This window comes from Myotis brandtii, unplaced genomic scaffold (genome assembly GCF_000412655.1).
Source record: "Myotis brandtii unplaced genomic scaffold, ASM41265v1 scaffold365, whole genome shotgun sequence".
Lineage (NCBI taxonomy): Eukaryota > Metazoa > Chordata > Mammalia > Chiroptera > Vespertilionidae > Myotis > Myotis brandtii.
In genome coordinates, this window is record NW_005364031.1 from 3,371,371 (window position 1) to 3,395,326 (window position 23,956).

General features: G+C 32.1%; 1 protein-coding gene across 5 annotated transcripts in view; it reads right to left on the minus strand.

The window, feature by feature from the left end:
* EPHA7 (EPH receptor A7) overlaps nt 1-23,956 on the minus strand; it is a 181,653-nt gene that overhangs the window by 155,017 nt on the left and 2,680 nt on the right. For all 5 annotated transcript variants that reach the window (XM_005872100.2, XM_005872099.2, XM_005872101.2 and 2 more), the window contains exons 2-3: nt 22,049-22,113; nt 17,542-18,211 (exon numbers count right to left, since the gene is read on the minus strand). In XM_005872100.2, the coding sequence (XP_005872162.1) occupies nt 17,542-18,211; nt 22,049-22,113 (735 nt within the window). The remainder of the gene's footprint in view (nt 1-17,541; nt 18,212-22,048; nt 22,114-23,956) is intronic.

The following is a 23,956-nucleotide window of genomic DNA, read 5'->3' on the forward strand; positions in this document are numbered from 1 at the left end:
GGAAGGATGGGAGGGAGAAATGGAGAAAGCTGGTTAGTTATTTAATTAGATAAAAGAGCAACAGAATAAAATAATCCACTATTCTAACCTATTTCTTCCTCATTTAACTTCCAGCTAATTAAAAATGGAATAAGCCCAGCCAGTGAGGCTCAGTGGTTGAGCGTTGACCTATGAACCGGGAGGTCATGTTTCAATTCCAGTCAGGGCACATGCTCAGATTGCAGGCTTGATCCCATATGGGGTGTGCAGGAGGCAGCTGATCAATGATTCTCTCTCATCATTGATGTTTCTATACCATTCTCTCTGAAATCAATAAAAATATTTTTTAAAAAAGGAATAAAAATTAAACTCATGGTTTAGTAAATAGAAAATCTAAAACTAAAAACCAAAGATCTGAACTCTGATTGGACTTAAACCCATTATAATTATTATACTTTGGAGCACTAGTCAGCATTAGACAATTTCCTTCAATATAAAAGGACACAAAACTTTTCCAGAATTCTACATTACAATCTAAAATTTTAAAAATTATATAGTAGTCTCCTGTTCTACAGAAAAAGCAATTTTACCACCCAAATCCTTCCATCTTAAGATTCTTTCACAACTGTCAAAAAAGCCACGCTGATGAAGCAGTGCAGAGTAAACTCTCATCCAACATAACTTCAGAGACCTGCAGGTAAGAGAAAGGAAAAATCCCCCACTTTCCCTGACCTCAAACACAGGTCAAGCTTCGCCAGAAATCCTTGATCCCTGTAGCACAGTAAGAATCAGAAGTAAAATCAACCATGCCCTCAAAGGGATGGTTACCTTTTCAGTTGTCTTGTGAAATGTCAGACCAAGGATTGGAACTGCTGGCTTATTTTTTCCTCCAGATTGAAACAAGGAAAAAACAACTCCCATGGCTCACAGAGATGTCACTACTCACCTGATGATTCTTCAAGTGATTATACTACAAATAACCTGTCCATTTTCTCTGTACTTTTTTAAACAGGAAAAACAAACCCAAAGCATTTAAAACTGAATACCACCCATTTGCAGGATTTTTTCATAAATTGCTTCTTCAAGATACCAAAGTAACAGTATATTTTAACACAGTATAAAAAAATTACTACCAAGGAAAAGACTTACTTTGGGGTGCAGTGGGGGAGGTTAAACACAAAGTAACTTTTTTTATATTTAAAAATATAAGCATGTCAAGCCCACTTGACACAATAACACACAATGTATTATTTTTAAAAACATGTCTATTTTGATATCATACATTTCCCATGTAAGGTCTTAAAAATAAATAATAAAATGATGAAATGAAAAATTAAGAATTAATGTTTACCTAAAATATTTCAATTTTTCTTTGAAAACAGAAGGACATTTTTATTGGGAAAAATTTTTTAACATTTATATAAACTTATTTATTAAATAATTTATAGTGATTTCTTATATGAATCACAAAATACTAATGAGGACAAAATGTCTCATTTCATTTAATAATATATGGAATAATAACACTCAACTCTTGTAAAGGATTCACTGATTCTACAGTCTGATTGAATTTAAAGATCTTTGAAACTCATTTTAAGACCTGTTTGAACAAATCATAATTCATACTGCAGTGGCATGATTTGCTTAGGCATCTTGAATAATCCTCTACTGGTATCTTTTTAAAATCATAGCCCTCAGCAATTGTGGCTTTCTAACAGGACTCAAGGAATCCCAATTATTTCAGTCATTGTTTGGTTCTTACGAATCTGAAATATAATCAGTATTGTATGTAAACATAGCACCTAGTATAACGTTGAGTAATGTTGCCCAATTGATTGTTATATTAGTATACGAGTGATGTTTAGTACCTTCCTTGTCTTGAAGAAGTTTCCAATCCTTGAATAAGCTGAGAAATTCTGTGAGATGACACCACTGGCTCAAATGACTCAACAAGGATTAATTTTAGAAAGTCACTGGAGGCCTTTATGACATCATAATACACAATTCACATATTTTAAAAACCCTACACTGGGCTTGCAGGACTTAAGTGGACTGAACTTTGTAAGTTCTAAGGGCAAAGGGGCTGAGATTTAATAGCAGCATGAAATGACACTTTGGTTTCTAAACTTTAGTGTTACTAATCGAATCTGACTCCTGCAGATCATAAAGTACAATTGGCTTTTTCAATTTAGATTCAAACAGCTGGCTAAATCCATTAACCAGTGATTCCATGAAGCAAAATCTACTGCCTTTTAAACCAATTCTTCTTTATTTTCTTCTACTATGGAAATTCTTTGATATTTCTGAAGAAGTCTAAAAAATCTACAACATGATATAAAAAAAATTAAGCAAAGTTATATCTGTACTCCAGACAGCTTTTCACAAATGTTTATGGGAGTTACTATATTGTGTAGATCATTTAGAAAAAAATACCACCAGGAGTATCATTTCTGGAGTAGTTTGTGTGCATTTGTGTCCATTGGATTTATCTGGAGGGTCCTTTGTATAAAGTAATGCAATTCAAGATATTTGAAAATCAGCTTAATTTAGCCCACCCTCCCCTTTCCCCCATCATCACCACTATTGTTACTGGTTAACAATAACAAACCTATGGAGTCAGTCTTGGTCAGAGTACTCATTTTGAAAAAAATTGATTCATTGACTGAATTTAGTAACTGTATGTACAGATAGTGTTTAAAATTCATAAACAAAACTACAACTCTCATACTTGTGTTTTATATGTACATCAATGTTAAATCCTGCAGATGATAAATGATGAGACAGAAATGTCACAATTCAGTGAAGTTACTATCAACTGGGGTAATTTCTCTCTGGTCTTTGAGCTTCATTTTACTTAGAAGGGTGCTTGGCTACAGACAAATGTGAGAAGAAAAATAAGAATTGACTATACACATGTTTAGTGTCTTTGTATGATTAGGTTCTGGAACACTTCCAGGAGAAAACTTTGTGTATGAGCTCATCTGATTTTAGTTACTTGCAAAAGAAAATAAGAAGAATACATCTTCCTGATCAAACGCTGCCTTTTCAAATTTGGTAGAACAAAAGACATGCCTCCTCCTTTAATAAGTACAAATACACAAGACTGATGAGGTGAACAAAAATCAATACACAGATTCCAAAAATTTCACAACTGTTTATTTTCAGTTCAAACATGATTGATGTCAATTAGATGCAGATCTGTCCTGGTGATTCTCATGAAATCCACCATGTCAGATAGTCACCTTCCATGGAACTCTGAAAATTCAACACTATGCTTTAATGTACTAGTATTTCCCCATAAGTCCTTAAATTCCACACATTCTATAAAATGATTGTTTTATACTTATTTCAAGTATTCTATTTTTGTCTGTGGTAATATTTAGTTACAGTGTAGATAACTACTTAATATTGTTGATATAATGGGTATTTATGACCGCTGGTACATTTTAACCCTCATTTTTCGTAAGAAAAAATTTTAAAGTACTATGGAAAAACCTCCAGAGCAAGAATATGCACAATGTACAATTTAAAATATAGTCCTCAGTAAGAAAAATATAGCAAAATCTTGCTTTATAGACTAAGAAAAACGAATAGGGTGTAACAGGCATTACTAACTAAAAAGAAAATGAGTTTTTAGATAATGCTTTCAAATGATAAAATGAAGCCTTTCTGACTTGCACTCTAATGAGAGCAATCCACTTTTTATAATCATAAAGAAATATATTCTGCTTCATTATGTTTTGAATGTGAACTAGTTACTCAGAATTTTCTTGAAATTTATCTCTGTTATTAGGGAAAACGGAATCTTCTCCTCCTGCGACTAGACACTGTTACAGAAACTAAAGAAAGCCAAACAGAGCTGGTTCTGCAGTACAGTCAAGCCTGTGAAACCATCTTGATGTGGAAATGAAAAGAACACAGTTACATTGCTGTCAAAATGGTAAATCTGTGGCTATTGTGAAAATCAAAAATATGGAGTGGCTAATGAATATGTATTTGCCTACTTGACCAACAAAACACACACACACACACACACACACACACACACACACACACACACACACACACACACACACACACACACACACACACACACACACACACACACATTCCGTCCATCATTCACTTTTTGAAGTGTCAGATAACATTCTTTCTCAAATGACACACAGGGCTTCATTTGCTATGCATAAGGTCAGTGAATATTAGCTTCACTTACACTTGGCTGAGAATCGGTTGGTGTCAACAGTAGAGGCTTAGTTCCTCCACTGAACAGGGTTAGAATCTGACAGAAAGCTGCCACTGAAGAAGATGGATGATCTTCTTTGCTGACCCTGCTCCCCTAAAGTGTTGTAGTTTGGGTCTCCTTCCATCTCTACAACAAAAGACCCTCACTGAGCTTCCCAGTAGCCTTCAGCTTGATTGGTGCTAACAGGTCCAGACATTTTCATCGATTGGATTCTCTACCTTTTAAACACAAGAGCTTGCCCTTTTTGGCTAGCTAAACCTTGGCACAGATGTCTTTCTTCGTAATTACGTCTCTACTATCTATTGGAAAGGATGCAATCAGACAGGCAAACATCATGTTAGCACAGAAAATGCTGAACTATTTATCTCAGTTTCCCAATGTCATTTGTCTGTAGAAATTAACTCTTAGATCATCTCAAGGTAGTCTTCTAAATGGGAAAATCAAAATCTCATGTCTATGTGATGACTAGCATGTAGAATATGTTATGCACAGCTATTCAGTAGGTAGGGAAAAGAAGTGCTTCTGAGTCATTTTACATAAGCAGTTATTGACAACCATATTTTTAAAATGCATGTACCTGAAAATATTCTAATAATTGTCAGAGCTCTATTTTGCTTTCCATTTTTAGTGGCTAAATTGTGAAATATGGCCTTCCCTGTATAAAAAATACATAAAAACATTTACTATCTTATAAAGAAGCTGTAATGATATAATAAATTACTTTGAGATGCCAATTTGTTATTTTTAAAAATGTAAAGAAATTACCTAACCTCAAATTTAAATGTTCAAAAACGCATATATAAGCAGGATAAAAAGTTCTTACAAATAGATTTTTTTAAAATAAATATTTTGAGTATATATGGATTTATAACTCTGAAGCTATAAAACATTATAACTGCCAACATTATTTATTCCATGCAAAATGTAATTTAATATATTCATATATCTAGAATTACAGTTAGCTAATAAATACATGTATTTATAAAATATACCAATGTAAGTACTAAAAAAGAGAACTAAAAATAAAATTAAATTTCACAAAAATGAAGATATGTATAGTACCAATATAATTCAAGTTAAACCTTTTATTAAATTGCAGACAAAATATAATATGATCATTTTCCTCTACTTTGAAATAAAAAACTATTTACCTTAAATTAAATAATTCTGAAATTCTGTATATTATATTAAAGTGCTAATGCTTTCATTCAAATTGAGAAAATTAACAAATTATAGTTGAAAATAATTATTTTTTAAAATGTTGGCAGTAAAACATTTTGATATGATATTAACAACTATCATTAAAATAAAAACACTTATTATGGTTGGGGAATCCATCAAAAATATACAATGCTGATAGTCATTCAAGGAGAAATTTAAGAACACAGTTCATTTTATCTTTAATATCCTATAAGCTGTACATCAATGATTTTTATTCTCTCAAGTAAATAATATTTCTCTAAGAAAAATTCTAATAATTTCAAGTATGTATTTGCAAAGCAACTATCAATTTTTGCTTTTTAAATTTTATTTACTTATCTTTCTGTAAGACAGAATAAGCAAAATCAAAATTCTTCTTCTAAGTGTGAGCTAGAGTACCAGAGAATCTAATTAGTTATTACTCTCATTTGATAATTTTAATGCTAAAAATCTAAAATTAATCTTAAAAATCAAATGACTTCTTGATACTATGCAATGATTAAAAAAAAAAGAAAGAAAAAAAAACAGCAACAAAATTCTTCATGCCCAATCAGGTCCAGGGTGGTGGTCTGTGTTCCGCCGACCTAAGCGGCCTGCCTATGCAGATTTTCAGGAGCACGTCCATCCATCAGTGTCAGCATTCTATCAGACGCCACTCTGATCCAAATGACAAGCAGTTATCTACTGACATTAATGAATAATAAATAACCATGCCATCTTGGTTTATATGAATAAAACGTATATTATTTTCAGTGAAGATTAGTCTATATGCAGAAGCAGATATGGTTTTGTTTGTGTGTTTTCATCTCATATATTAGGAAATAGTGGGGGAAAAAGTGGCTGCAATAAAAGATGTGCTTAATGTGAACTCTGGTATATATGAATGCTTTGTTTTTCACCAAGTCAACCTTGCCTCAGCTTGTATCATATAAACCTAAATGAGCTGTATTCACAGGCTCCTGAATATTTATGCTGTCTTTTATAGACCTAACACGTAGTTTGTTGTCTCTGCAATATATACAATGACAGAAAATCCTTAAAAAATTAAAGATCAAAAGAAGTTGTGTCAGTATCCTAACCTTGCTCCTCTTTCATATTCATCCTTAATCTGACTTCCTGGACGAAAACCTATTTAAATTATTAGTATACTCTCCTTTGTTGTAAAGTCTCCATCTCTCTCTGATTTAAACACACAACAACAGAAATTGCTAAATACAGCTTTTTGAAAAAATAAGGATTAATAACTTTAACTGATTAGGCATTCACATACATATCTTGATTGAGTTCCTTTATGATATTGACTGATAGAGGTAATTCTGGCCTAAATGTTACAAGAGACTATAATCAAAATGTGGATTTTCTTACCTCAAAAAAAAAAAAAAGCTAGAATTCAAGTTATGCAAGTTTTGCCATATATTATGATTAGTGATTTTCATTTTTAACTTTACCATTTTACCTTTCCATTATGAAACTCTCTTCTCAGTTTAATATTAAAAGTTTAATTTTACAATTTTTGTAAATAATGAACATTATGAATGATTTGAAGAAGTAAAAAACTAGATTTCTTATTATACCTAATTAAGAATTTTAACAGAAACATAAAAAGATGGATTATAGTTCAAAACAGAAGGCTATGCCAGGATTAGATCAAAACTTTGCAATGATAATGAGTAATAGTGATTAATAAGGTTCAATATTTTATTAATTAGCTATTAATTTGTACAACATCAAATTATAATATGTAAAATCACTCTCATGTAAACAAGGCAAAAGAGCAAAATGTTGCAGGCTATATATTTTATCTTAGTAAAGACACAGAGCAGAGAATGAAGATGTACTTTCACTACTTTAATCCACTTCATCGATGGGAAGGTATGTTCTGAAAAGTTTTAAATCAGGGGATAATGTAGAATTTCTGAAAGGTAAATAAAAAGCTATTGCCAAAGTCTATGAAACTATAGGAAAAGATTCAGAAAGAAAAGAAACTAGAGGAAGCAGTTATGGCAGAGAACATCCACTTTACCACATTGAAAGATAAATTATATTAGAAAGAAGGATGATTACACATATAGTGATGGCCTGGTGAATAATTTTGAAAATCAATGAGAGAGCTGTTTGAATTTGAAGTGAGAAGCAATGTTGTCTCATTGGGGAAATTTACAAAGAGGAAAATGATCAAACCATTATGTTCAGCCTTGAAATACACAGCGCTCTCATACATAATGTCTGTGCCGAATAAACATCAGACACAGAGAGAGCATGGCTGAAGCAGCAAACTTAAAAAGTTCCAGTCAGGTTTCCTTTGCAAACTAAAATACTGTCTCAACATAATAAACCTGGAGCCATGTGTCTTTCCCAGCTCCAGCTCATAGCCTGAATATCTAAGCTTAGCATGTGTTAATTTTAAAGCTCAGTTTTGAAGAAAAGATTTTGTAGAAGCAAGGACTGAGGGGCTAAAGTCTGCAGGTTTCTCAGAGGAGATCCAGTCAGAAACCACAAGACTAAACAGCAGAGTTTTGGCTCCCTCTGAAATTCTAGGTTTGTAATGATGTAAGAAGGGGCCACTGTTCTCATTTTAAACACTTACATACATTTGTCATATTTCCAAAATGTGCTAATTGCTAAAATTCACCTTCTTACAATCTGGTAAAATGCTACAATAATTAAAAATTTTAAAAATAATCATCTATTTGAAAATCAAGAAGCACTATATATATATTGCTTTCTGAAAAAAATTTGAAAGCATAGCTAAGGAAGTTTTATTTTGTTTTGTCTTTTTAAAATATACAATAATCCAATAATATACGAGTTTTCGGCCTCTTTGTAATTTTCAGTTGAATTTTCCACATAGAAAAACAAACAACTATTCAACACTTATAAATTAAGAGATTAGTGCACAGCAATTTAGAAATCTAAAAATGGGTCAAGGACAAAAATATACTTAATTTTTTTGTTACATATTGTAAATTTGTGTTTTTTTCCTCTAGTAGGGGTAGAGATCGGCAGTGTATGTGTGAATATGTGTGCATGTGTGTATATGTACATATGTGCATATGTATCGTGTGTATATTATCTTGAAATAGAAAAAAATGGAAATAATAAGTTCTGATTTTACTTTGGAATCTGTCGTGAATGGACTGTTAGAACTATAAATAAGACCCCAAACACCCTCTAATTTAACTTTTGTAATCTTTAATTTACCCTCAAACTTTGAGAATTTATCATTCTAATTTTCTTGGAAGAGATTATATCCTCAAGGAGTGCAAGAATGTCCACAGAACAGTTGTCTTATAATAAATGTATGTGTTTGAGAGAGTATATCAATTAAAATTATTTAATCCATCTACTAGTTTAAATTAATGTCATTAATGTGAGCCGGTAAGTTAATGCCACTAGCTGTCACTGTCTACATGGCAACTAGTTCAGATAATGATAGGAAAGTACTCCTAGACATAAAACATACAAATAACTTGAAAATATAGAGTAGCATAGTGAACTTACTGATATTAAATTACTTTGTTTCAGAATAAACTTTCACTATATGTAATAATGCTTTAGATATATTTTACTGCTCTACACCTAATGTCTTTTAAAAATAGTGCTCTTCTTTAAAAGTAGAGTTGATAATATTAGCACAATAGATTGTTGACCAACTTTAAAAGTTAGTAAGTACAAGATATATAGATGATAATTACATCTGATCAATATTACAATATATTGATCAAAGCATCACAGTGCTCCTCTCCCCAGATCTAGGTTTTCTATAAAAGGCTATAATTCAGCCTTTAGTGTTAATGGCGTTGGTGCAGGTCTTACACCACCATAGGTGAGGGGCTAACCTTAGATGTTAACTAGGTGACATATGAAACAAAATATAAAAACCGGTATGTGTCCTTTCAAAGCCTCCTGACTTTTAATACATTGGAAGCAAGAGACAAAATAATTGTCAACAGTAAATAATATAAATGAATGAGACAATTAAAAAGATTCAAAATCCACAGTAGAGTAGTCCCCTCTCATCGAGGGGAATACCTTCCAAGATCTCCAGTGGATGCTTGCAATGTGGACAGTACCGAACCCTGTACACATATACTATGTTTTTCCTGTATACACACACCTATGATAAAACTTAATTTATAAATTAGACATGGTAAGAGATTAACTAATAACAAAATAAGACAACTATAATAAAATACTGTAATAAAAATTATGTGACTGTGGCATCTCTCTATCAAAACATCAAATTGTACTGTGCTCACCTTTTCACTTAAAGGAAACACTTTATAGCTTCTCTTTGGCATATCTGAATTGCCAGCATCACTACTTTGGCACTTTAGGGCCATTATGAAATAAAATCGGGGTTACCTGAGCACAAGCACAGTACATCTGACAACTGAGATTACTACAAGTGACCAACAAGTGGATAGCATATACCACAGCGTGGATATTCTGGAGAAAGGAATGATTTGCGTCCCAAACGGGATGGAGAGAGATAGTGTGAGTTTCTTTCATGCCATTCGTAACAGTGTGTGAGGGAAAACTTATAAAATGTTTATTTCTGAAATTTTTCATTCAATATTTTTGGACTGTGGTTGACTATGGGTAACTGAAACCAAGAAAAGCTAAACTGCAGATAAGGGAAGACTGCTGTACATAACATGTGACCATTAAAATGTTTTCAAATTACTATGCCCCAGAATGTATTTTCCCTGGTTTGCTATGTTAATCTTTGACCTCCGATTAAACAAAGTCAGCAAAATAATAAACATCCCATACTTCTTAAGGCCACAGAATTTGTGAGAGACAATGCGCATTTAACTCAACTGAGGTATGTATTATTCAGGATTCCTGTGAAATTGTGTTATTTGGGAATAATACCATAACCTATAAATACAACTTCTCAGATTCTACAACTTTTAACAAAGCTGATATCACAGGCAGAAAATAGATAACAATGTCCCTATCTCACTAAATTCAAAGGTGAATGGTTTTTGTTACCAGATTTTTTTAATGCACATTATATATGCACACAACATACTTTCCAAGTATTAATACTACATGAATATCCTAATGGAGACATGCCTCCATAAAACTAAATTGGTGAGATATATTGCAGAAGATGGGATAACTTAAATGTGAGAAAAAATGAAAAAAGGATTTTCCAAATGTTTCTTTTCTGACTCATGCAACAGATATTGATGCAGATAGAGAAAAATATATAGCAGGGTTAACTTCCTCCCTTAAAGATAATATTATTGTTTGTACAAAGTACAAAATAACCACATTATACACAACATCATGATAAATTAAATATTTTATACATTATAATTATAGTGACCATTACCTTAGAGGAAATGGCTACAAGTTGGTTACAAAAATCAAATTCAATGCAAAATGCTAGAGCAATGTATTATGACATCGCCTGCCAGAAATTAATGCCAATTTAAACTTCCACTAGAAATGTAAAAGAGTGACCATATACTTGCCAAAGTTAGGATAACTAGAAAAGTTCTAAAGTTATAAACTGAACTTATAAATCATAGAAAGTTAAATTGGACACCATAATTTCATCTTCCTTCTTTCATTATTTTTTTTTTCATTTTCATCAGATCTTCCTTCTTCCTGTCCTTTATTTATTGACTAGTTAAATGCACTGTGGTACATACAAAGATAAGTAAAAAGCAATCTAATTTTAAATGAAATGTACAAGGTTGTAGTAGAAAACAATGATGATTATAAATTTAAGAATCACAGTTATCTTCCTCCATTTTTTTATTTAAAGGATAGAAGAAAATAATAATAGCAGTTGCTCCTGGGGCAAAGGCCGTGGGACTGGAGCATGGGGGGGTGGGGGTACCTGTCCTAGACCTATGCACATCACCTACTCAAAAATGTCTTAAAACAAGTATGCTGCACTTCTGAAAGTGAATAAGCTAAAAGTAGTAAAAATTGTGATGTACTTTTAACTCAAATAGAATAAAGATATTTGGAAATGATACTAAATTTAAGTAATTTCCAATTTATAGAGTGTAGTATTAGCTATGAATTGATTTCTCAGGTTTTGTTTCTTTCTATTATTTTTTTTGCTTGTTTTGAAATTCAAGCAAAAAAGCAAAGACATATAATCTTATACTAAAAGTCACTTTCCCATATAAGATAATCATAAATATACTTCAAGAACTTATTTTATTTTTATATTTTTTTTAAATTTACCTTTATTGTTGAAAGTATTACAGATGTCCCTCTTAAGAACTTCTTATTTGATGATAGTTGGAACTCTGCCTTTCTCAAGACATAGATATTAAGTAGTAAAGAAGGTTAATGGCTTCCATTTCATTAGAGGAGGGAGACGAAGTTGTAAAGGCAGATACAGAAAGACAGCGACAAACATGACAATGAATACATAGAAATATTATTTTCATAGAAAGAAATTCCTCATATCTGGAGCAGACTCCTGCCTAAATTTCCTAGTGATTAGCATATCACCTTGATATATTCTATGCAGATATAAAATATAATAAAGAGTTCTCATACTCACAAAGTTTAAGACTAATCATAGAGACTAGCCATATACAACTAGAAATGAAATAGTCATGTAAATTTAAAATAAAAAATAATTACTTTGGCAATGGGTAGTGTATCATGCTTAAGTCTTTAAGAATATTGGTAAACATTTATTGGAAGACTCATGTGGTGCAAGGAACTACGAGGGTAAGAAGGTAGAACACTATAAGTTTGCATCGTTAAGAAGCTTAGAAGCAGTAAAAGGAAATCACAAATAATAACTAAAATCAAATAGTGTATGATGATTCCCACAGGGAAAGGGCAAAGTATTTATAAGTATTCACAAGGAGAGATTATCTAACAGGCTATCAGTGGCATTTAATTGGAATTATAAGTAAAGGCAAAATGTCCACAGCCTGAGATCAACTAGGTAGAAAAAAGCAAGGCATGGTAATAAAAGGAAAATGGCATGGACAGTAACTGCAGTCAGAATTTGGAAGACTGAGGTCAGTGAACAAGTTGGGGAAATGTAGAATAGGTAATTCATTGATTATTTGATATGTCCCAGATACTGTTTTTAGGGATTTTTTTTAACATGCATGATTTCATTCAATACTGACAAGAACCCTATGAGGCACATACAATTTTTCTTAGCCCTATTTTATACTTAAGGAAATTAAGGCTTAGAGCGATTGTCCTAGTTTATACACCTAGTGTAAAACTCTGTGACTCCAGCATCAGAACTATTAATCCTGTAGTGTATCTTACATTTCCATATATACTTGTTTATAAATACTATATATTAGAAAGACTCATTTGTTAACATGAAAAGTGATGATACAAATTGCATACTACTTTTCTGTGAAAAAGCAGTTTTCAAAAATCTAATCAAGCAGAAATCTTATTAGTAATGCTATAACATTGAATAAATATTTTAATTTATGGAATAGGATGTTACATGTCCATAAATCATATATTATTAAAATAATGACAGACCTGTTAATTTATTAATAGAAAGAATTAAGAAACAATTGTGAGGGAAATTTCTTATAATAAAAGTAAAAAATGTATGATTATTTCAATTCCCCTTCACATGAAATCATAAAAAAATTCTGTTTTAATTCAGAAAATTAAAATTAAGCAATATAAATAACAGAAGCAGATCACACGGATGTGTTCTGACATATGTGCATGTAAACTGCATTACATCTTCAGATTTTTTACAGTTAGAATGACCTTGTATTTTATCGTCTAAATGAGAACACTTTTGAAAGCAAAAAGAAGCAGTTTTAATAAGTAAAAGAATTATCTTAGACAAATTAGGCATATGGTCACCCTGCTTAAAATAAAGTTTCATTTGTTCTTCGTTAACTAAAATCCATTAGTTGAAGTACAGGATACATTTTAGAAAGCAGTGTGGTGTAGTGGGGAAAAAAGACTTGAATTGGGAAACAGGATCCCCAGTTCTCATTCAATATTGTTCCTTATTCATATCCCTGAGATTCAGTTTCTTCATATGTCAAAAGAAAAAAAAAACTTTCTACCTGCCAGTGATGTGCTATGGATTAAATGAGAAAATGAACATGATTGTTCAGTGTCAAATGCAATTCCCTATACAAATCCACGGTATACTCCCCAGCTACACACTTTGACAAATAATATTCAAATTTTAAATGAAACCAAGTTGTACAAAAGTTCCAAAAATTTCAAAATATATTTCAAATGTATTTTTATTCATCTTCTGAAAAATATTTACATATGTAAAATACAATCTGCTCTCAATTTTTTAAATGACTACACTTTTTATCTAAGAAAATAGAGTGGCTAGTTTCATAAAAGTGACAACTTCTATGGTAATTTCTTTAATGGATTTCTTGACAATAAAAGCATGTTAACTACCTGAAATTTTATATTTTTAAATGACTGCAAAAAGGTGTCTTCATAAAAGCATTATATTAATTAGTCAGACAGAAGTTCTCCATATATTAGACATGAGAAATATTTGGTTTTTAAATTGGAGGGGTTTTTTCCCCCAAAATGTTGACAGAAAAAAAAAAACCTCTTACATCCACTGATCAAAACTGATCAGTTTTTATAGTTTTCATATTTCAAATTATACTCAAAAAATATCCCAATGGTCTGCCACTCTAGAAAGTGTCCAGATAAACTTGCCCCTACGTGGCTAACCACCCTCATTTGGCTAGAGACTCACTAGTATCCTCTCCCAAACACTTCAGTTTTCCTCAATATGGAACTAGAATTTGTTTTCAAACTCTGAACAGGATCACTGAAAGGGAAGAGGAGAAATCCTGTAAAGACAGGCCTGGATTGAATCCAGGGGCAAGTGCTCTCACAGTGATGCCAAGGAATTATGCCAAGGAGGGAAGTGATTTTGCAAATAGTGCCATAGCTAAGTATAAGGCATGTAATTCTTTTGTCAATACCACCAAGGTTAAAAGGAAAGTCATTTGATGAACAATTTACTTGACTCACAAAAATGCAGACATACTCTTTAACAGTTGAATGATAAGGAGGCATCTTTACTCCTTTAATCACATTTTCTTTAATGAACTTCTATTAATACCTAATTTCACCTATCCTAATGCATAATTAATGTAGATGACAGTAAAGTAATTTTATTTTATTTTTAAGTACCTTAGTGTATTTTGCAGGTGACAATAATTTTGGTATTCAAATGAGTTTCCAATTCTTGAAACCAATATAAATGACTGCATAATTTTAATACTACCACATTTAATGAGATGATTTTGCTCATTTGGAAGAAGTTGGAGACTTTTCTTCATGGTAAATATATCTCTTTACCGCAATTAAAGACTGGTTTTCTTAGAAGTATAGCACTCAAAAAGTTCCTGCTTATTTTTCTTAACAACTTAAATGTAAAAATCATATGAATTAAATTACACAACATGAAACAAAAATACTGTAATTTTTTAAACCTTTAAACATTAAAAGAGCAGGACCTTTCATGTTATTTCCTAGTCTTTTCTTAGACAAAATTTATTGTGCACTTTTACATGTATTCCTGCTTTGTTTCTTATGTTTCCCATTTTCTATTGTGCTAGAGTTTTACATTCCATTTTCACATGAAAATCTTCATACTACTAAACCACTGCTTTTATAGCTAAAATGTAATAGCATGTTCTTAAAATTTTCTGATAGTAGTTACTGTTGAATTCACCATCATTTTCAAATAACTGTTGTTAGCCTCTAGTCAATAAGAACATTGCCTTTCATTAAATTGATTAATTAACTAAGAATACTTCTATACTTACCCAGTGCAATAGCATCCTGCCTATTAGTAATGGTAAATCTTCAGTTTTTTATTTCCACATACATGGAACCTGCAGGGTTTTCTACTCTTCAAAAAATACTGCCAGTGACAGAAAGGGGAAGAGGACAATGGGTAGACACGTTTGCTTCCTTCGGGGGTTGTGGGGGGGGTGCGGGGGGGAGGCTGCTATCTGGCCTGAGACCTGAACCTATAATATCTCAATTTATTTTGCAGAGTACACCTCACAGTGTCGGCGATGAAGAAGATGATAATTGAGTGCTGGGCCATAAGTATTTTATATGCTAGTGACCAGCCACAAGAAGTATCTAATTTGTCAACCAGGACAGGAAAATATACTTGGCTCAGTTACTCCATCAAAATAATACATCCAGTGGAAACATAATGTGAGCCACATATATAATTTTTAAATTTCTAGGAGCCATACTAAAAGAGTAAAAAGAGCCCTCGCTGGTTCGGCTCAATAGAAAGCCTGTGGACGGTAGGGTCCTGGGTTCGATTCTGGTCAAGGACATGCACCTCCATTGCAGGTTCCTGGCCCTGCCAGGGTGCATGCAGTAGGCAACCAATTGATGTGTTTCTCTCACATCAATGTTTCTCTCTGTCTTTCCTTCTCTCTTCTACTCTCTCTAAAAATAAATGGAAAAATATCCTCAGGTGGAAAAAAAAGAGTAAAAAAAACACTTGAAATTATTTTTAATATTACTATATTTCATTCGATTTATCTAAAAAATTATTAATGATGTATATTACATTCTCTTTTTTCATACTAAGCCTTTGAGATCCAGAGTGTCATTTATACTTATAGCACATATTAATTATGAATAGCCACTTTTCAGAACCTAAAGAACTACTGCCTACCAAACTGGATAACAGAGATCTATACATTTATTTTAGTATTTCTTTAAATAGTCTATTAGAAAGATAATTTATGGGGAAGTAATGTGATTTATATGCCAAATTACTATTAGCAAGACAATCCAGTTCAGCAATGAAACAGAATAATATTTGCTAGGATTTTCCTGTTTTGTGACGAAAACTAGAGCAAAGTTGTAGTTAAAAGCTCAGGCTCTCAAATCAGAATGCTCTGAGTTTGAATCTAAACTAAGACAAACATTACCAAAGTCACTGCAAGCAAGCCATTCATCCTTGATAGCCCTGATTTTTCATTCTGTAGAATAGAGGTGATAATGATATCTACCTCATTCAATGAGCTAATATATGTAAAGCAGGTGGAAGAGTATCTGCACATACTATAACCCCCAAATTTAGTTATAATAATTACGGTTAGTTATACCCCCCTCTAAATTACCCAATATTTGCAAATACTAAAATTATGCTGCTGGCTAGAACTAAAAGAATAGATAAACGTTATTTTTGGAATGTATTATAAGTTATAAGTTAAAAGATATATAAGTAATATAATCTTATAAAAGGAAAATTGTCAGAAAATTCACAAACAGGAAAATATCTATCAATTTTGAAGGTCTATGTGACAGTTTCCAATTTAAAAAAATTGGTCAATTATTATGAGCACATATGTTATGTAATTGAAAATCCAGTTTTAAAAAGCATAAAATTCACTAATTCATAGGCTATTATTGTTTAAAACCCAATAGGAAAGGCCCAGCTGATGTATTATGATAACTAAAACTTTACTTTGGCCCACTTCCACAAAAATGGGGTCTACTATAACACAACTTATCAGGAATACACTCATTTTATTTATTATTTAGTCCAGAAAAGAAATATGGCTTTGGCAGAAGTAACCTCAGACATTTATCAATGTGATAAATTGTGATGATTTTGTATCAAAATATTAGTATTTATAAAAATATTTCTAGAAGTTTGCAAATGTATTTGTACTTGCCCTGTCAGTAGAACTCTTGTTAGCAGCCCCCTTAACCTACTTTTTTTTTCTGCTACTCACAAGTCCAGAACATAGGGGTTTCAAAACAGAAGGCATCACATATCATTAAATCCTGATTAATGTCACTTCCCTCTCCTCTCTCAAATCTCATAGCTCAACGTGTAACTGTCCATTTCTTCTCTGTCAAGCATACAGCAAATCAAATTTTAGGAACAAATACTGTTATCGCCAATATTTATTACATACCCTTAGTGCAGATACCACAGTGGGGAGTCATTGATAAATTCAATAGTGACTTTTCCTAAGATTTACTGAATCAGGCTGCTGGTGTAGCAAAGACTCACATGTTCAAATAATTATTATAACTTAAACACTTTGTCACTGAACTGGAAAAAAAGGCAAAGTAGAATTTGAATAGTACATCTTACTTACGTTCACAAGTGTCCCCCTTCTGCTGGTAGCCTGCTTTGCAGATACATTTTCCAATGGGCACTAACCATTCTCCTTCTGCGCTGCAGTGCATCCTGGGGGAGTTTTCCGCCTCTTCCTCTGCACTGCTGACACATGTCCCTCGGACCTCGACTAAAGAGGAAAATTCTGAACCAGTCACTGTATCTGGAAAGATAGCTAAGTTCTCAATAATGGACCAGCACTTCTTGTAGTACACTTTGACAGAAACCAAAGCTATGCAAGCCCCTACATCCTGAAAGGCAAGATAGAATCCCTTTTTGGACAAAGGTCCAATCTCTCTCACCTCAGTGTTAAGCTTCATCTTTCTTTCACCAAGGTCACCTTGGGTGAAACTTTCATCTGCAGCAATGGTGTCTATTTTTACATAGAGGTTTTCTCTTATATTCCTGCCAGTGTCGTAGTCTGTTTCATAATAGTACAAATTAAAGGTTTCCTTGCAAGTTCCCAATACTCCAGGAAGACTGTTACAATCCCTCAGGGTGAATTTCAATTCTACAAAAATCCTTTGTGCATTGCCTTTCGAAATCCAGTTAGTCCGCAGCCAGTTGTTTTGGTTGGGCTCCATGACCTGGCACACCTGGTATGTTCGTATTGGGGTGTAGTTCTCATCCAAACCACTAATTTCTTCCCACTGTAAAATTAAATAAATGTCATCAGTCATCCAGCAAAAAGAGATAATAATAATAACTTTTAAAAATATATTTTATTGATTTTTTACAGAGAGGAAGGGAGAGGGATAAAGGGTTAGAAACATTGATGAGAGAAACATCAATTCAGCTGCCTCCTGCACACTCCCTACTGGGGATGTGCCCGCAACCAAGGTACATGCCCTTGACCGGGATGGAACCTGGGATCCTTCAGTCCCCAGGCCGACACTCTATCCACTGAGCCAAACCAGTTAGGGCAATAATAACATTTTGATTTAGAGAGTGCATGAGGAATCTTTGAGCACAAATTTGTATCTTTGAAAGAAGTAGATTCCTACCCTGACCAACACTTAGCCTGAGAATAGAGCATTCTCACTTCAGCTTCATCCTTGTGGTAGAACAGGTTGCTTGCCTTGTTTGTACATACAATAAATATTTCATTTTGTTTAATATCTCTTTGCTAGTGTATTATATTAGTTTCTTTATACATGTTTGCTTACATCTGTAGTCTCTATTGAGATTATATTTCTGGACTAAAGTACACAACACAATTATTATATCACAGTTTAATGCATATACATATGGATACATGGCAGAATTTTTTGTAATGCAGTTGACATTTTAAGTGTGAATGTTATATTTAAACTTAGAAAGTACCTAAAAACATAGGGAAGAAAAATGCCAAGAATACTCTAAATGGAAAAGCATTCAGATGTCGATATGCTGATATTCATAATGCGGACTCCTTCACAATCTTTTCAAAGTGAGACATAAGAGAGTAACATTTTACAGAGCTATTTATTTATTGCAGTGTTATTAATAATATTGTACACAAATCCACATAACTATAAAAAAGTATTTGTATAAAAGTATGATTCATCTTTGTAAATAAATTGCTTTCAATAGAAAATCAAATGGACATGGCAAAACAGTATCCTGAATCATATTTCAGTAATAAGCTTTTTGACCGAAAAAATATCAAATGTTTCAAAATGCTCATTCATATGCTGATACAATGCATGCTATAGCAAAATCATGTTACATGTATTCACACAAAAAAAGAAAGATAATAAGTTTAGTAGAATTGGAAACAATTTAAAGATTATTAAACCATGGGTAATATCATCTATATCATCTATATCACTATTAACAATTAAAGTAATTTCCCCTAAAATAGCCCAAAATGCCTAAAATAACACATATCCTTTCATATCATCATTACAAAATTACCCACTTCATATTTATGCTATCTTATTAGTGAAATTCTCATCTACTTTTATTCATTTCACCAATGCGAAATGGCAAATATAAAAATATATTTGTATATATTTGTATTAAAGTTCAAAGTCACATATCATGCAATATTTTAACCATAGTTTCAAGAAAAAGCAGGGGGAAAATAAACTAATAAGCATGTGCTAATGAGTTTTATCTGTAAAACTTGATCTAGAATCATTTATTTAAATGCTTTATAAAGTATTAATATCTACTTTTAGAAGTGTTTCTTAGAAAACTAACAAAACTCACAAATTAGCAATTTACTGTAATTCAGCAATTTCTTGTGTGATGTTATATAATGGCTACAATTTTATTATACAAATCACCCAAGGTCCTCGACTACAGCAAAGAACCCATATCAACACAACTCCAGTTTGTGAGTAGTTAGTGGTGGGCATATTTTCCCTTTGTTTCCATTAGTAGCTTATAATATGAATGACAGCCAAATATACCCAAGTTCCTTCATTGAGACAGGTAGGTTTTTGTCTCTAAGTTAGACTGAAATTAGTAAAAGAAGTAAAACTGGTAATGGTACCTACTACAATACCAAAAGCTCCAAAGATAAATGTGCTGTTTTTAATAATTTCCCAGTTTGAAGAAACCAAGGCTAATTATTATAAAGGGAAAAAAATCTTACAAGTTGCTCTTTCTAACTTTAAGAAAAATTACATTATTTTGTTCTATCAATGAAACCATCGGTTTTACTAACCTATGAATCCCAGTTCATTTTCATTTTTATTTAAAAATTTGTTCCTGAGGGGAAAATTTCAAGACAACTATGTATAGATAACAAATAGTGACATGATGTAAATGAATTTAACGCAACTCTTGTCTTTTTTTTTTTTATCTCACTTTCTGATAAACTGCAGTGATTTCTACAAATGACACCATTGGGAAAGAAGTCTTAATTCAGATAATGTGCTTTTTTGGTTTGCTTATAAAAATGTTTTCTAGAAGCTTGTGTCTTAATAACAATTTATTTCCAGTTAGATATTTAATCACATGTAAGTTAACCCATTTCATATACAAAGAAAAAACACTATCAATCTTCATTTTCTAATATTATCTGTTTAATCCTTCAGATATGTAGGGCTAACTGCTACTCAGATATTTTGAACTGACAGAATGCCCATTTGAGTCCAAGATAACAGACAGTCATAATTTATCATTTCATGGATTACATGGATGAAATACTACAATCATATATCAGTTTACTTCTCCTTAGAGATAAAAAACCACCCACTATCTCTATTTATTTTAATTGATGGATGGCAGAAAATAGGCTACATCTGTCATTGGCAAGAAAGGTGTTTCATTTTTTTATTGTGAATGTCTTCCTATAATATATATTATTTTACTCATGGAAAACTTCCACTTGCAAGAAAAGTACTGCACCTCAAACTTTACATACATTTTTTACTTAATTTTTAAAATATTTGACACTTTTCATAACTTATTTTCCCTAATACAGAAAACTACAATATGATATTATGCAATCTCTCAAATATTAGCTGAATGAAAAATCTGAATATTTTAAATATATTTTCATCATTCACATTTTGCATTCTGAAACTGACTTCCACTTCATGACATTGATCTTATGATGTTCTTATACTCAAAAATCCCTTTCGGACTTTTGTTCTCTTTGCAAAATTTTGTTATACTTTTTATATCCTCACTTCATGCGCTTTGATTCCATGTCAAAGATTAACTCAGGTAACAATAGGGTATACTTTCCTTTCTTGAAGCCCTCTTCTTTAATAAGGGATGAACTATGTGATCTCTCTCACAATTAAAAAAACTGAAGAACAAAGACATTGACCTAAATTTAAGAAAGAATAGATGTTTCCTGATATATAAACCATAATGGTCAAAAATTGGGGTGAGAGGTTACATATGTTTTCCTAGATTTTTGTTTGGCTGCTTTCACTCATACTTACTGTAACAGATTTAACTGTAGTAAGTGCATGCTCTGCCATCACTTCTGATTAATAACAACAGATAGCATATGATATAAACTTGGAGAATCCAAATAATATCTCATAGCAAACTGTATGCTAAAATATTGAGCATATTACATTTTTGGCTACCTTTTAAGGTACCTTTTGAATGATGCTAAAACTGTTTTTAAAAGAGGAAAAACAGATTGCATACTGTTTTAAAGAACTATACACAACCTATCAGGCTATTATACTAAAGAAGTATAAAACAACTAGACTGGTTTAAATGAGTTTGTGAAAGGATTGTTCCCTGTAATTAGTTAGCACTTATAGCCTGAAACCTGAGGTAGGATACCACTCACAATAAGAACTCAAAAGATTATAGAATGTTTTTTAAATCCATGTCCCCAAGCACGAAGTATACCTTCTTCTTTACTTAAAAAATTAAATGTCTCATGACAAACAGAACAAAATATTGAATACGATATTTGGAATTGAAATTGTTTAAATTTAAAGAATGTGAATAATTCCACTATGGAGAGGGAAGTTTTTGAGTCTTACTTTAAAAATGAAGGGTGATATTTCATGAGGAGAAGCACTTACCCCATTTGGTGGAGAGGAAATCCATTCCAACTCTGTTTGTTGTGCTTTAGAATCCAGCAGTAGTACTGAAAAAGAAAGTTTTATTTCCAAATGTTACATGAAAAACTTCAACACATTTGTAAGTTATTAAAGTGAACCTAATTTTATATAATTATCACTTTATGACTTAAGATATATAAACAGTTATTTATATAAATGAATGGTCAAATGAATACCCACCTACCTGATACAAGTATATTACTCCACTGTGGGAGAAAATATATTAAAATACTATCTTATATTTGGTATTTTTGATTAAAATATTAAAATAAACTTAAAAACTCAAAAGTAAAAAAGTAGAGTAAAAATTGCTATGTGATGTATTGTTTTTCTAGAAATTGTATATTATAAAGAGTTTGTAAACCATTGAGCCTTCCAAATTCTGTGAAACATGATAACCTGAATGTAATAAAGTGTAATTCTACATTACTCTTAAGATAGTCATTAATTTATAATATTTTGCCATCAGTATTTCCTAGCACTTTTTGAGAATTGCAGTTTATTAAAACTCTTCACATGCAGTGTCTTTCACATACATATACAAGATGAATATGACTAAAATCTGTATTAAGAAATGTTATCCTGAGAAAAATAAACTATTATTTGCAAGGTATGGTTTTGAGTTAGTTAAACATCTGTTTTCAATATTTCCATTTTACTTTAATTTCCAAAGGTTTCAAAGCATTAGCTAATTCTCAAAATGGTATATTTGAACTCTGACTTGACTATTTTTCTGGTTTTCTTTTTAAAAGTTGTATTCCACTTTTATGCTATCAAAAAATCATAATGAAATGAAATTAAATTTAAATGTAAATGTAACGATTGCTCCTGATATTATTAATACAACATATTCAAATGGCCTATGTCATACTTCCAATTTTATACATTTTATTGCATTTTAAGACAATTACTCTCCTAAAGCATTCACTGTTTGTTCAAACTGGTTTGTTACCTGAGTTTTTCTCTTTCAAATTATTTTTGACTCTAGAGCATTTTAACAAAGGTATCAATTTGTCCACAAATAACAGTGAATGTAACCATGAATGTGCAAATATGGTTAACATCCAACTTCAACAAAATGTTAAAATTTGGACTTTAATAAAATATGGTTATAAGAACTTTTAAATAATCACTAAAGGGAAAAAATGTATTTTAAAGGAAATGAAAATGTGTCATGCTTGGAAAACAGAACACATTGATTATGTGTTCAATTCCACCATGCCAGTCAAGGTTATTCTCTGTAACTGAAAAAAGTAGATATAGATGGATACAGAGACACTTGTTTTCAAAAATGTTTTGCACTTAAGACTGTCCGGGAGACCATGACAGCACAAACTTTGGTCACAAACACTTGACTCTCTTCCAAATGAGGAGGGGAAAAAACACACTTAAAAAATACAAGTTGTATTTTGCACTCTGAGCATTAAAAAATCGTTGGATTAGTGAATTTATATGAAGTAAATTTTATTTTGTTTTTGTCCTCGACAATGGAGACAAAGCTGAAGGAAACAACGCAGGTGCCACGCACTCTTGAGATAATTTATTTTATTTTTATTTTTTTGTCTTTTGTACTGACAAGAAACAATTGGATTTTAAACCCAGGTGACCTCCTTAGGTCATTTTTGAGAGCAAAATAGGCATTGTGGACTGTTTACTGTCATTCCGTTCCCCCTCAACACAGACTGGGGTGGGTCGGGGTGGCGATGTCAAACAAGTTGAGAAGTCAACAAAAACAAACAGAAAGTGGCCCTTGCGCGTGGGATCAGAAGCAGCTCTAAAGTGATCAGCGGGTCTCGCTCGCTGCCATCCGCTCTCTGGATCCACCCGCAAGCGCGCGCTCCAGCCTCCCGGCTCCGAGCACCGGCGCAT